The sequence below is a fragment of the Epinephelus moara genome, chromosome 11 (assembly GCF_006386435.1).
Source record: "Epinephelus moara isolate mb chromosome 11, YSFRI_EMoa_1.0, whole genome shotgun sequence".
Lineage (NCBI taxonomy): Eukaryota > Metazoa > Chordata > Actinopteri > Perciformes > Serranidae > Epinephelus > Epinephelus moara.
The window spans coordinates 2,972,962-2,987,385 of record NC_065516.1 but is presented as its reverse complement, the minus strand read 5'-3'; the positions used below and the strand labels follow the sequence as shown (position 1 = coordinate 2,987,385).

General features: G+C 36.2%; 1 protein-coding gene across 1 annotated transcript in view; it reads right to left on the bottom strand.

Moving 5' to 3' along the window:
- Window positions 1–2,189: 2,189 nt before the first annotated feature.
- The window catches only part of rmc1 (regulator of MON1-CCZ1), a 20,229-nt gene continuing 7,994 nt past the window's right edge, over window positions 2,190–14,424 (bottom strand). The window contains exons 8-21 of the mRNA XM_050056808.1: window positions 13,781–13,870; window positions 13,240–13,345; window positions 12,636–12,744; window positions 12,519–12,563; window positions 12,360–12,413; window positions 11,937–12,065; window positions 10,708–10,814; window positions 10,485–10,604; window positions 8,930–9,007; window positions 8,672–8,776; window positions 7,894–7,962; window positions 7,716–7,803; window positions 4,871–5,008; window positions 2,190–3,153 (exon numbers count right to left, since the gene is read on the bottom strand). Of these exons, the coding sequence (XP_049912765.1) occupies window positions 3,074–3,153; window positions 4,871–5,008; window positions 7,716–7,803; window positions 7,894–7,962; window positions 8,672–8,776; window positions 8,930–9,007; window positions 10,485–10,604; window positions 10,708–10,814; window positions 11,937–12,065; window positions 12,360–12,413; window positions 12,519–12,563; window positions 12,636–12,744; window positions 13,240–13,345; window positions 13,781–13,870 (1,318 nt within the window). The 3' untranslated portion in view covers window positions 2,190–3,073. The remainder of the gene's footprint in view (window positions 3,154–4,870; window positions 5,009–7,715; window positions 7,804–7,893; window positions 7,963–8,671; window positions 8,777–8,929; window positions 9,008–10,484; window positions 10,605–10,707; window positions 10,815–11,936; window positions 12,066–12,359; window positions 12,414–12,518; window positions 12,564–12,635; window positions 12,745–13,239; window positions 13,346–13,780; window positions 13,871–14,424) is intronic.

The window sequence follows — 14,424 nt, the reverse complement described above, 5'->3', positions numbered from 1 at the left end:
TGGACTGTGGGAGGAAGCCGGAGTGCCCGGAGAGAACCCATGCTGACACGGGGAGAACATGCAAACTCCGCACAGAAGGGCTCCCACGCCCGGGATCGAACCGGCAACCCTCTTGCTGTGAGGCGAGAGTGCTAACCACCACACCACCGTGCTGCCCAGAAAAAATTGTGGACATGAATTATTTATCTTGTGCACACAAAATCAGATAATCATCTCTCAGGTCATTAGGGGCTCCATAATGTGTCAAAATGCAGTTTTATTCAACACTTTCTTTTAGTACTGAATTTCTGCCTAGTAAATGTTTAAATTGCTCCCACATGTTAAATCACCTTACTGCCGAAAAAATTTCTGCAGCTACTGACCCAAATGTAGTATTGTTTTCTGAAGCACGTGTTGATTGTTTAATCCAGGCCTTTAAGACACATTGCTTCTCTGTTTTGGGTGAAGTGGCACCTTTTAAAATGCGATTGATCCGCTTTGTTAATTCATCCCCCTGGTTAAGCGACACCATTCAATGTGTCTAGCATAAATGCCGGAGGCCAGAGCAACTGTGAATATCCACCAAGCTTCATGTTAATTGGCTTAATTACAAAGACCTTTTAACTGAGCTAAACAAAATGATTAAAGATGCGAGGGTTTCCTATTTTGCCAATCTCATTTCCAATAGTAAACGCATAGCATAGCATAGCATAGCATAGCATAGCATAGCATAGCATAGCATAGCATAATAGTAAACATTGTCACTTCTGCACCTCTGGATGTACCTGTGCGGTCAAGTAAGAACTGCAGTAATTTTCTGTCACTCTTATAAGACTGATAATGTCCGAGCTAGCATTACTCCCTCTCTTACTCACATTGCCACTTATACTTTTCAGCCATCAATTTTGGAATCTATTGAACCTATTTCCCTGCAAGATCTTACTGAGTTGGTGGGCAGTATGAAACTGTCTTCCAGTCCTGTTGATATTTTGCCCACACCTATGCTTAAAGTCTTAAAATAACGTTTGCCAGTCAGCTAGCCTAGCTAACTACTAAAATGAAGAAAATCATTGTCAAGTTTGATAGATGATATTATATGATACATATTACAGCTGAATCAAGACATCAATACTTGTAGCAAGAGCAAAAACCAGAGTTAGGAAATTTATATACCTAGAATCACATTGTTTGTGTTACAGGGAGTAAGTCCTTAAGAAACCTCTAAGTAACTTTAAGATAACCTGAAGTTACTGACATCTTTGAGAATCGTGTCCGTAACTTCACCAGTTTTTCTACACTTAAGGAGCAGCTGGAGTGCTACAGGGATGATGTTTTTCTGTACACCTATGGGGAAGTTAGTGTCACCCTGGCTTGTCAAAAAGCCTGTGGGATTATTCCACTGGATTTTGGATTATTGCAGAAAATAAGATTTGTGGCAAACAAAAGTATATGACACTTGCACATTTTGTTCAGCGAGATAATCTTCACGAATGATTTGTAAAAGTCTAAATGCAATAGATAAGCTCACTTGAGGCTATAAACGAACTACAGTACAGTCACATTACCTAAAAATTGACGAGTGGGGAATTTACCAATATATTTTATGACATGGAACAAAACATCAAATTCTCCTTTGCTTGTGTAACCACAGACTTTTTTTCAGGCATCTAACCAAAAACCCATTCAAAAATCCCACTGACTTTTGACACGGGGACTGGGAGAGCAAAAATGCTAACTCATTTCTGGGTTTTAGAACTCGTTCCTGAAGCACTCCATTTGCTGGATGTTTTTCTGAGGTTTCGGTCAGAGCTACCATCAGAAACACTTAAACGGGGGATTGTTTTGGGCATTATTTCAAGCATCTGGAATGTTATAGTGCATGCATTTTTTGTAGGATATCATATGAACCGTTCAATGAGAATACGTTAAAATACGTTTTTTTCAATCACTTTTGACGATATTGATAACATTTTTATGACATTTTCATGTCGCACTACACATAGCTTTTTAAAATGACATTTCGATGGCATACTATACTGCCTTTTTTTGTGACAATTTTGACGGCATACTGTACTCTAACTTTTTCATGGCAATTATCACAGAATATGACTTTTTATGGTATACTTTTTTTTTTTTTTTTTTTTTACATATTGTACTATGACTTCTATGACTTTTTGACAGACCACAAAAATAACACTCTTGGACACACCTGTATTTTAATCTTTTATTAGCTGTAGACATTTAAATAGTCACACGTATAATGTACATACACTATTTATATATGTTAGACCCATTTACAAAAACATTAAAACATATTTCCAAGGTTACTCTATACAGTTCATTGCAGTTTGATTTAAAAGTGAAGAATTAAGAAGTGGTGACTGTAAGGAACACAATAATACATTATCTTGAAAAAATGAACACATTATGTAATATGTACAAAATATTCATACAGGCATAACAACATTCAGCCTCTGACAGTTGACATCAGTGACTCATCACCCGACTTGGCTACAGTTAGTGGGTTCACATTTATCCAAGTTATTTTCAGATTTGTTCATATTCTGATTAAGACATTTATAAAGACCAAAGTAACCCGATTAATGAGCTCCCTGTTTATATGATTATGTCATTCTCAAGGATTCTGATCACCTGTGCAGGTACATCTCTGACTCTGTGTACATAAGAAACCAGCAGAAAGCAGGACATGCAGCAGGTCAGTAATACTTTTACTTTGAGTATGATGATGAATGATAAAATTATCATCTTAAAATATCCTGTACTGATCAAGTTTAAGTACCAAATTATCTGATAAGTCAGACTAATTATCTAATGTATGTATGGGATTAGAGACTTGGATCAGGTTAACATGCCACAGTATAATCAGGATACATGTTTATTTGTGCAAACACAAACAGCATAATAACAATGATATTGAGCATTGAATATGAGTGTACATTTAACCCACGTGTTGGCTTGTCACCCATGAGGTTGTCTCCTGAGTTTTCTGTGAGGCCAAACTGACGGAGGGGGAGATTCCAGTCTGCTGACGTCCGGGTAAGTGCAGTCTGTGTGTGTTTTTGGTCCTGGTGGTTTACACAGTGGAGGGTTTCATCAGAGCATGATCCCCAAACAGCTGCTTGAAGTAAACAACATGCTCCTCACAGTGCTCTCCTGGAGAAAGGGAGACAGAGAGGACCTTGACAATAGGTGTGTTTTATGCCACAACATTCATAAATAACATAACATATAAGCAAGTCACAAAAAGCTTAATGGTTAATGAGCTTAAATGTGGTCTTGAGTGGTCTTCAGTACACTGATATGAAGTATTTTACACCTGATATTTACTTTCAATGTCTCGAAAGTGAAGTTGCTTTACTGTCGAATGAATTATACCAGAAATGTAGTTTTTCTTCTCATATATACCTTTAACTTAGTTATTGTTCCTTGTAACTGACATTAAAAATGTCCCGCAACTTTTCAGGCACCCTGTGTGTCTAGGTGGAAGTATAATATGCCATAAAAATTAATAGTAAAGTATGCCAAAAATTCAAAGAATAGTATGTGATCCAAGTCATAGTACAGTATGCCATACAAAAAGTCGTAGTATAGTATGACATATAAATATCATAGAACAGTGTATGGTAAGCCATAAAAAAGTTACAGTATGACATAAAAAGTCATAAAATATCATAGTGTATTATGCCCTAAAAAAGTCATAGTATGCCATAAAAAACATTGTAGTATAGTATGCAATAAAAAAAACATCATCATACAGAATGCCCTAAAAAATGTCATAGTATTGTATGCCATACAAAAAGCCATAGTATAATATGCCCTATAAAAGGTAATAGTATAAGTCATAAAAAAAATCACAGTATAGTATGCCATAAAAAAGGTCATAATTTAGTATGCCATAAAAAGAGGTCATTGTATTGTGTGCCATAAAAAAGGTCATAGTATAATATGCCATAAAAAAGGTCATAATTTAGTATGCCATAAAAAGAGGTCATTGTATTGTGTGCCATAAAAAAGGTCATAGTATAGTATACTATAAAAAAGGTCATAGTATAGTGTGCTATAAAAAAGGTCATAGTATAATATACTATAAAAAAGGTCATAGTATAGTATAGTATAATATACTATAAAAAAGGTCATAGTATAGTGTGCCATAAAAAAGGTCATAGTATAATATGCCATAAAAAAAGGTCATAGTATAATATGCCATAAAAAAAGGTCATAGTATAGTGTGCCATAAAAAATGTTATAGTATAATATGCCACAAAATTAAGTCATAGTATAGGTTAGAGGTTTTTTTGTTGTTGTTGTCAGTCTTCAATACTATCATTTGTAAATATAAACAAGCTGATTGTAATCGGTATCAGGTTATGCCTGAGACTCTTTAAGATTGGTTCACCCAAACTGAACTACATTTTTCCACATCTCTCTACTTGAACTGAGCCATTCAGAGTTTTCATCTGTATAGCTTTTAACATTGAGAGATCTCTGCTGCCACTAGATATGGTTATGTAAAAAGATGATACATTTCAATATTTTAATTTATATTCATAAATTAATCAACTTATATTATTGTATTTTATATTTGTATTACTAATCGTTTGGGCATGGATTAGACACACTGAGAGGCTGCAGGTTTTGTCAACATTTTATACATTTTTGATGCCAATTTGAATGATAAAAATCCATTTTGTCAGCTGATAAGAAGAAGCAAATAAAAGGTTTTAACACATCATAAGACAGAGTCCACCAACTACATCTGTAAGACATCTGAAAGTCAATAACTGAAGAAGTAATGCACTGTAAGTGGATTTAACTTTAGATAATATAATATCAGCTATTTAGATTCACCCATGTGTGTGTTTTCTCTTACCGGGGTTGAAGCTGGGACTTCCTCTCAGCCGCTGGTTTCTCTGCTGGAATGACCTGAACACAGTGTAGAACAACATCTGGTCTCCGGTTTGCCGTGCTGCGTCCAGAAACTTCCTGGCTGACACGTTGTCATGGCCACCTGTGTCCAGTGCAACCAGTTCAGGGTTAGTCAATTATCAGATTAGTTGTCAGTTAATTTTAAGTCAATCGACTTACAATTTCACTAGTACTTGTACATTTCCAAATATTTTGTGTGCAAAAATATTGATTTCTAAAGTATGGAAGTACAGCACTTGAGCAAATATACTTATATACATTCTACTACTGACTTTAAAGGATAATTAAGATTTATTTAAAGTCAAACTTAATGCAATACCTACATCCCTTGTGTACGATGGGGAATGTTTTCACTCAAGCCATTATTCTGCAAGATACCGACTTGGTTTTTATCCTCCATCTCTTACAGTGTTGTCAATATGGACGAGAGGAATGATTACAGCCACCATTGACTCTTTCAATAGAACATATAAGTACTGTGTTAAGACTAACTTGAAAAAATCCCAACCTATCCTTTAACACAAGGGTCAAACTATAGTGCAGGTAATGATACAAGATACAAAAAGTATAATTAACAAATAAATATTATTCATGATAATTACAATAATTCACAATAGATTATCCAGGTAAAACATAAAAACAACACATTTAACATCAGGTATTGTGACAAAAAGTCAAATTTTTAAAAAGTACAGTAAACATTTTAAGACTTAAACTTCAGTTTTGTTACAGCACCCAAATCCTCACTGTTGTCACCTGGGAATACATTTGTGGGTGCTTCTGCTCACTGAAACAAAATCAGTGAGTGTCTTTGAATACTACAATGGAGGATTAGAGCCATGTTACAGAAAGTAAATCTTAGATTTCAAGAATAAAGTCGTAAATCTACGAGAATAAAGTTGAAATATCGAGAGATTAAACTCGCAATTTTAGAAGAAAGAAGTCACAGATTAAGACCGGAAAGTTTGGTATAAAAAGCAACAAAGTCTTTGTGTGTCTGTCCTTTATGGCAGACTCCATTCTTAATTATTTAACTTTTTTTTTTTTTTTACTATTTTTTCTTGCTGTTTATAATACTTGATAGACATTGCTGCTACTTATTTGTTTTTATGGATTTTTTGTCATCACTTTATTGCAATATATATTTCCATCCTTCCAGCCCAGTGAATGTGAACTCAGGGCATTGCTGTAAAAGAGCTTAATGCTCAGTCAGTCTTCCCTGAATAAACAATGGTTGATTAAAGTGTCTACTAGCAGTGTTGATGGTGATGATAATATATGTTTCATCAGTACCAAAGTAATATAACGTTACCAACAGGTGATATTATCACATTGTAATGCATTACCACCCCGCTCTACTTCCACTATTGCACCACCAAGAAAAACACCCCTTGAAGGTTGTTGTGTCATATTGCAGACTACATTATAGAAGGGTCCCGCCAATGATCGCACATCTGGATGATGCTGCACTATGCGTTATCATGTTCAGTGTGTTTACATTCAAATACTTACAACATATCTCATTCTGCTTTGTGTCCTATGGTTGCCAGAGAGCAATGGGGATAAGGAGCTGGCCTCCAGTGTGTTTTTAATTCATCCTGGTGATTGGCACATCTCGGTAGAGCCATCGTATGTGCGTTAGTATGTTGGATGTGTTCCATTCACATCTCCTACAACAGTGTACAAAACACCAGCACACTGCCCTGTTCTTATGCATAACTCTTTTTCCGGTTCCTCATGGTGACTGAGCTACATGCCATTCTGTTTGTTGTGCTAACCTGAACATTTGTCTGTTGTCTGTTGTGTTTCATATGATAGGCCAAAAATATTGATCCTTATCTCATAACTGATCAGACTTTAATCCTCAGCCTGCCTCTACTGGGACGGTGTGCTGGCGTTGCTCCACCATTGTAGGGGATGTGAATGGAAACACATCCAACGTACTAACACACATACAATGGTGTCACCCAGATGTGTTGATAACCAGGACAAGGGAAAAACAAACCGGAGGCCAGCTCCTTATCCCCACTGCTTTCGGGCAGCCAAGGACACAAAGCAGGATACTGTGTAGGTGTACGAATGAAAACACATTAAACATGATAAGGCACAGTGCAGAATCACACAGATGTGCGATCACTGGTGGCCCCCTAATGTAGTTTGTATATGACTTCAGAGGATATTTTTTCTGGTGGTGCACTGGCGGAAGTGGAGTGGTGTGGAGGAACAACAACAATTAACGGTTTTTGGGTAGTAACATGTTTCAGAACATTGTAAAGTAGTATCACCTGAAATCCTGTTGGTAACGCATCATATTACTTTGGTACTGCGAAAATGTATATTACTGTCACCCCCAACACTGTTTCTACACACTGTGGCGCTTTTAATAACCATGTTACCGGACTTTTGGTTCTTCATCTGTGACTTTTTAATCTTGCAATATTTCCATTTTTTTCTCGTAGATTTACATCTTTATTCTCTAATTTTATGATTTTTTTTCTTTAACATGGTCCTAATCCTCCTTTCAGTAGAAATAAAAACTGATGCTGCTTAAAGGTGTCTGTTTTAAGGGGAGACACTCGAGGTAGATAGCCAACTAACAGATATCACCATGAAACTTCCCCAGTTGATTACTCACAGGAAGGCAATCATTTTGTTATATTACAAGTTTTAGGTTTAAATATGCAAATGAGGCTTTATCTAATTAAATGTGTGTTTTTTTTCATGCATTTCTGGATTTTTTCTTTCCACTGAAATAAGACATTTCATGACATGAAATATGTACAACGTACCGACACTACGGATGAATCTGAGCGCGCCCAGAACCTGCTGCTTCGACAGCAGAACCTCCACAATCTCATCATTGGCTGTGGAGAGACGCTAAAAGCACAAAATCAATTAAAATAATTAAGCGCAAATCAAGTTTGTCATTATTTAAGGTGTGTGCGTGCATGTGTGTGTGTTTGATACCTTCAGCATGTCCAGTGACAGCTGGTGTGCAGGAGGATACGTACTCTCCAGAGACAGAAGTAAACAGGCCTGAACACAAATAAAGACAATTTAAAGGTTAATTATTAAAAAGGTAAATTAGCTGAAAGAAAAATAAAAGACCAAGTGACCTTTTGTAGAGCTGCAATGATAAATCGATTAGCTGTCAACAATAAAATTAATTGCCGACTGATTTCGTAATTAATCTGTATGAGTAGTTTATTTATGAAAAAAAAAAAAGTGAATGTTTTCTGTTTTTGTTTCTCCTTCATGACAGTAAACTGAATATCTTTGGGTTGTGGACAGAACAAGACACTTGACACAGGATGTCAGCTTTAGCTTTGGAAAACACTAATCAACATTTTTCACAATTTTCGGACATTTTATAGATCAAACAGCCCATCGATTAATAAAAAAAATTAGATTATTATTAATAGACAATAAAAATAATGGTTAGTTGCAGCCCTAACCTTTTGGTAACAAAGTTTGCTTTTATAGCTGTGATGAAGAGTTTCATCTGATCAGCAAAATGAGCACAGTTTATCTGTGTACAGCAATATGTACCTCTTTATGAACAGAAATGTTCCCTGATGATTTCTTTAACTGTGAAAGGAGACACTTAATTATGCTAAATTGATTTTAGGTTTCTTTCCCGAATCAAATTTAAAGTTGATACTGAAAGTTAGAAATTGCAGTGACAGTAGTAGTTTACTGTCAATAATGCTATTTCACCTGAATGTTAGTTTGGGTTTGAACTCACCAGTGGTTTGGAGTCACTGAGGACGTGATATTGGAGGAACTGGTGTAGCATGTAGAAGAGGTTGTGCTGCACCAACGTCTTTATCACCAGCTCGTACAGGTAATGCTGAAAGACACAAAAAGTTCAGTAAGAAATTGAGCAGGTGAAAATGTAAAGATTTTCCTGGATTGTTTTCTACATTAAATGTAAAATTGTAGATAGATAGATAGATACATAGATACATAGATACATACATACATAGTTTTTTTCTGGTTTTACCTGCACAGTGATCTGAAACTGGTTCAGAGAGCGGATGTACTCCATCAGCACCGCAATGATGAATTTATGGGAGACACCCTGCAGAGCACACAAAGAGCAGTGAATGGCATTTAATTTAATTAAATAAATAAATAAATTCTCTGATATCAGATTGGTTTAAAAATATGTCACTGTGTGTCACAGCAAACCCTTTTTGGACATTTTTTTTTCTCTGCAGAGCAGTCAAGGTCATTTAATTTAATTTAAACATTTTTTAACATGTATCTGTTCTCTATCTTTTATGCATTATCCTTGTTTTTCTCAAACATTTTATGTTTTATTTTGTTTTAGTTCTATTAATTTTATTATTGCTTTTTTCCCCCCCTTAGGATAAATAAGGTTATATGTTATCTTAATTTGACTGTTTCTTATTTCTGTGTTTCCAGTTCTTTTTTTGTCTGATATTTCATTCAAGAAGTCAAATTAAGATGTGGGTAAGATAAAACGTGTCCACACAAGTGTTTTTACATAGTTTCTTTTAATAAAGATTTTTGCTTTATGATTGGCTATATTGATATTTAAATACATCATAGTTTTTCTTGTCCATATTAAAACACGAAGGCATCACTTTAAGATGGATCTACTCAGGAGACAGTTATCAAAAAAAAGTCAAATTTTTAGGTGTGAAAAACAAAATTTGGTGTGAGCAGAAGACCAAAACTGGAAAAAAGAAGATGCACTTTAAGATGTCGCCAGCTTTATATGGACGTACTTTAAATGTGTGGGTTATCTTGTTCTAACAGCCGTATTTCCAAGAAGACTTTTGTCAAGTAAGACATTTGTAAAAAAAAATAAAATAAATAAATATATATATATATATATATAAATGTATTTAATAGGACTGATGGGACTGCTTTGAAGCTTTGATCTGTGCCATGGTATTTAAATGCTCTGTTTTTTTTATACCATTACCCAAAAAAATCACAAATGGCCCATAAATTAAGAAATTATCCAACCTAGTTCTTTATGTATCAACATTATTTATCAGTAATTCTCAGACAAGGACATTTAACTTAGTGATAGGCCTGGAAGGGCTTACAGATACGCTGACAAGATCTTGAAAAAAATCAAGCATCTGGAATACTTCAAAAATTTACAAAGGTTGAGAGCCAACCAACCCAACCGAAACAGGTTGAGAGCCAGATACACCAAAGGAATCTGGCATATCACAAATCTACAACTGGCTTAGCAAATCACCTGAAAACTATCAGTATTAGCTCAACCGTCTAGCAAAGTTTTCTTTTTCTAACTATAATGGCTACTGTCATTGCGACCTGCATACTAACAAAGTGACTAATTGTCACGATATTTAAGGTGCAACGGCTGAAATCTAAGGTTTCAAAAAAAAATCCCTCCATCAAAGCTTTGATTAATGGTGAATATTTCTCAACAGAGCTTTGATGCTCCAAATTTGGTATCTGGGACAGCCCTAGTATTAAACAAACACATTAGACATTCATTTTCTTCCAGCCTTTTAGCGTCATAAGATGGATTTTTGTATGTGTCTGCATAATACCTTCCTCTCTGTGAATGATGACAGGACGTGTGTGTACATGTCTGATTGGTCGATGACTGCCTGAGTTCTGACTGGACGCTTCTGAGCTGCACTGCCTCGACTCGGACCGGACTCCATCGCCTACGAACACAGAAAAAACACAAAGAAAATATCTCAGATATACCAACACTGAGTCCAGGGTTTGTCTTGTTCCGAAACTTTTTCAGAAAACTAGATCGCTCACCACAGTGTAGGTCTGCTCTGCCTCCAGGTATTCTTTATACACCTGATTGAGTTTGTCGAAGACGGTTGCCACAACAGGAAGACTTCCCTTCTCCCCACCCTCCAAGACTGAGAAGAAAAAGACAGAAAATATTAAGTGTAGGAGCACCACTCCACACTTTTAGTATTTACTATTTTATTGTTGCCAGAAACTAAGTTTGGTAACTCCTCAGTGTTTCACTTTCTGTTATTTTGCGCTGTTTTCAGATCAGATTTCAGTCATTTTTCAAACCCTGAATTCTGTAGAAATGCATCACCTGAAACAGTTTCTAAACATTTTTGACATACAACAATTTTTTTCAGTCAGTAATTTCTTTGGAGAAAAAAAAAATCACAGACATGCAGACTGACCTATTCCTAAATAAAGATAAAAAGACTTTAAAGGGTAGGCACAGTATTTTTCAACCTGGACTCTATTTTTCCATGTTTCTGTGTCCAAGTGAGGGAACCGCAATTTTTGAAACTGGTCCAGAATTGATTGAGAGCACTGCAGCAAAACAGGCTACAATGTAACCACTCAGGGCATGTTCACACTGTCTGTTTACATCCATTAAAAGTGTTTGTTTTTGTCACTGATAGACTCAGACCATCATTCTAAGAGTCTGGCAAAATTATGGAAAGGATCCCTACAGAGACAGACCTTTTTGTTAAAGAGTAAAACCATTTTTGTTTCACCAGAATAGCCCCAATATTGCCATCGCCAAACCCTCCAGACTCTATTGAAATAACTGATTTTTTTAAATTGCAAAACATGTCAACAGACACAAAATAAAACTCACAGAAACCATCTTGGTTTTTCCTTCCACTGTTCCCACAATCACCACCTCTGGTTTGGTTGAAATAAACCCTTAATTCACCTAATTAGATGTGAAAATATACTGCTCTATACACAGTAAAATTACTGTTTATCTAGATGGAGTCTGGTGGGTTCGGTGATAGTGATTTTGGAGCGCTTTCTGATTAAACAAAAAGGATCTTACTCTAGAGGTCTATCCCTGTAGGATTCCTTTCCATAATGTTGTCAGACAAAACACAAAACACTTTTGGTGGACATAAAATAAACATTGTTCCCATTAATCATCTAGACACAAAAATGTGAGGAAATAGAGTCCGGGCTAAAAAATACCACAGTTACCCTTAAACACATCTGCATTGCCTTGATAAAAAAGAGACACAGACAGACAGACGCACTCTGTGAGCAGACAGACAGGATGACCATCTTGCAGTCTCTTCGTCGCAACAGGAAGTCCATCAGTTTGCCTTTGTCCTGCAGCAGGTTGACAGTTGGAGGCAACTTCACCTGTAAGTACCACAAGTAACCTGACATAGAGAGACAAAGTAAGGACGGAATAATATTAATAATACTGATGTTACTGACAGATGTTGATACATGGTACAAAGTCCACATGTGTCTGCAGAAACATAAAGAGACAGAAATGTTTTGGACATTTTCACATCTTTCACATTTCTGCAGTTCTGTTGCTTTCTCATAAATCAGATTTTCATTTCTTAAGGAGTTACAGAAGTTGAAGTAAAAAATACCCAAAGTAAAGTCCACTGGGTGAATGTGTGTGTTTGTGTGTGTTAAAGCATGGAAGTGTGTGTTTTCCAAACCTTCACTGGCACTGATGATGATGTCAGGTTGGAAGACACTCCAGGAGGAAGAGTCTGGTGTGATGGTTAAAGATCGGTCTGAGAAATGTTTAAAAAACTGTGAAAAATGTTCTGGTGTTGACACAGTATAACAGCATGGAAACCTGTGTTAGAGGATACAGAGCTGACATGGTACTGGAGGCTGAGACGGAACAACTGCTGGACCTGCACACAGACAGAAACATGAACATACACACTAAAAATAACTTGACTTTGTGTGTGTGTGCGTGTGCATACCTGCGAGGGGTATCCTGTAGGGGTGTATAGAGCGAGCAGGTAGGACAGGTTGGTGTGTGTTGACAGCACAGTCTGGTTCTTTCAGCTTGATGTCGAAGATCAGAGACGTCTGATACACAAACACACAAAAGCACACAAAAGCACACACACTGTAAATTACACCAGAAGTAGATGTATTCAAATCCTTTACATCAGTAAAAGGACTACTACTGGGCATGTCCCGGTCAAGTTTTTTGACCCTGATCCCTATTCAAGTCATTTAATATTTAGTATCTGCATATATCGAGTGCCTTTAGCCCCTTTGCCAGCAAGATGCAATGACAGGCCACCACAAATACTATCTGTTTCTGTCCAAGCAGTATTCGGACTTTGATCCAAATAAGTCTGAACCAAGGTTTCTAAGAGAAACTGAATAAGAAAGAGATATAAAAAAGAAGTAACCACTGTAAAGTTTTACAGGCCTCCATGCTACTTTCTTCTGTTATTTTCCTAGATAATACAGTTGCACAGAGAACACTTCAAGTACTTTAGTAATTTTCATTCTGAATTACACCATGACAGAAACAACTAACATGCATATTAATAATAACACAGGTGATCAAACCTGGGAGCTCTGATGATGAACCACCACCAGGTTATCAACGATGTTCAGAGCAAACTTCCCCGTCGTGTTCAACTTCAACACGTGAGTCTTCTTACATGCACCCTCCCTAAAAACACACAGACACAGACACACACTAGTGTTTCTTTAAACGTTTAGGGTTTGATATTGGTTAACAAGTTAATGGTACCTGTGTGTAAAGAATAATACCGTAACATGGACATGTGTGTGCTGTGAGTAACTTCACTTGTATGACACCTTTTAAGAGCAGAATGTCACATTAACGTGTCAGATTTTTCAGATTCCCCCTGTGAAACATTCACACTAATGGAGATAACTGTAACTGCATGATGTCATTATTATTGGGATTATTTTGTTTTATGTTAAATTCTGTACATCACTCTGTATTTTATCTCTGTTTCTATCGTTTATGTAAAGTCACTACTAATGTTTTTGCCCCAATAATAAATACATGTACTTGTGTACGTGTGTGTGTGTGTGTGTGTGTGTGTGTGTGTGTGTGTGTGTGTGTGTGTGTCTGTACCTTGGTAAGTGATAGAGCACCACTTCTGCACTGGGACTGTTGGCTGTTCTGGAGTGATGCTTCAGATACATCACATACAGCTGACCATAACTATAAAGAGAGAGACGTTAATTAATAACTTTTCTTTTTTCCACTCTTTGGTTCACTTTCAGAAAGTCAAATGCCAAAATGCCACAAATGAAACACCGAAGACAAAAAACAAATAAATAAAGAAATACAATTACAAAAACTTTGTTAAAAATGTATTTATTATTATTACAACGACAAAACAACAAAATGTTAAAATCAATAAATAAAAGTCAGTAGAATAAAATAAAATAAACACCAGGGATGGATATAATGTCAAAACTAATGATTTCAACTTACAATTACAACAAAAATTAAGGCTATAACTCCAAATATTTTTTTAAGTTGACATTAAAGCTGCTGTTTGTACCAAAAACTCAAACCTTTAAAGCCGCTACAAGGAACTTTTAACTGGATATGCAAAAGTCTCTGGTTTCTGCTGATATGTGTGCGTGACCTACAACAGCAAATGAGACCATCGGTGTGAAGATAAGCTATTTCTATATAGTGTATATCCATACCTTTAGGAAACTGTCTCCGGGTCCGCCCCAGGTCGCTTCCAGGACGAAACGATTTAC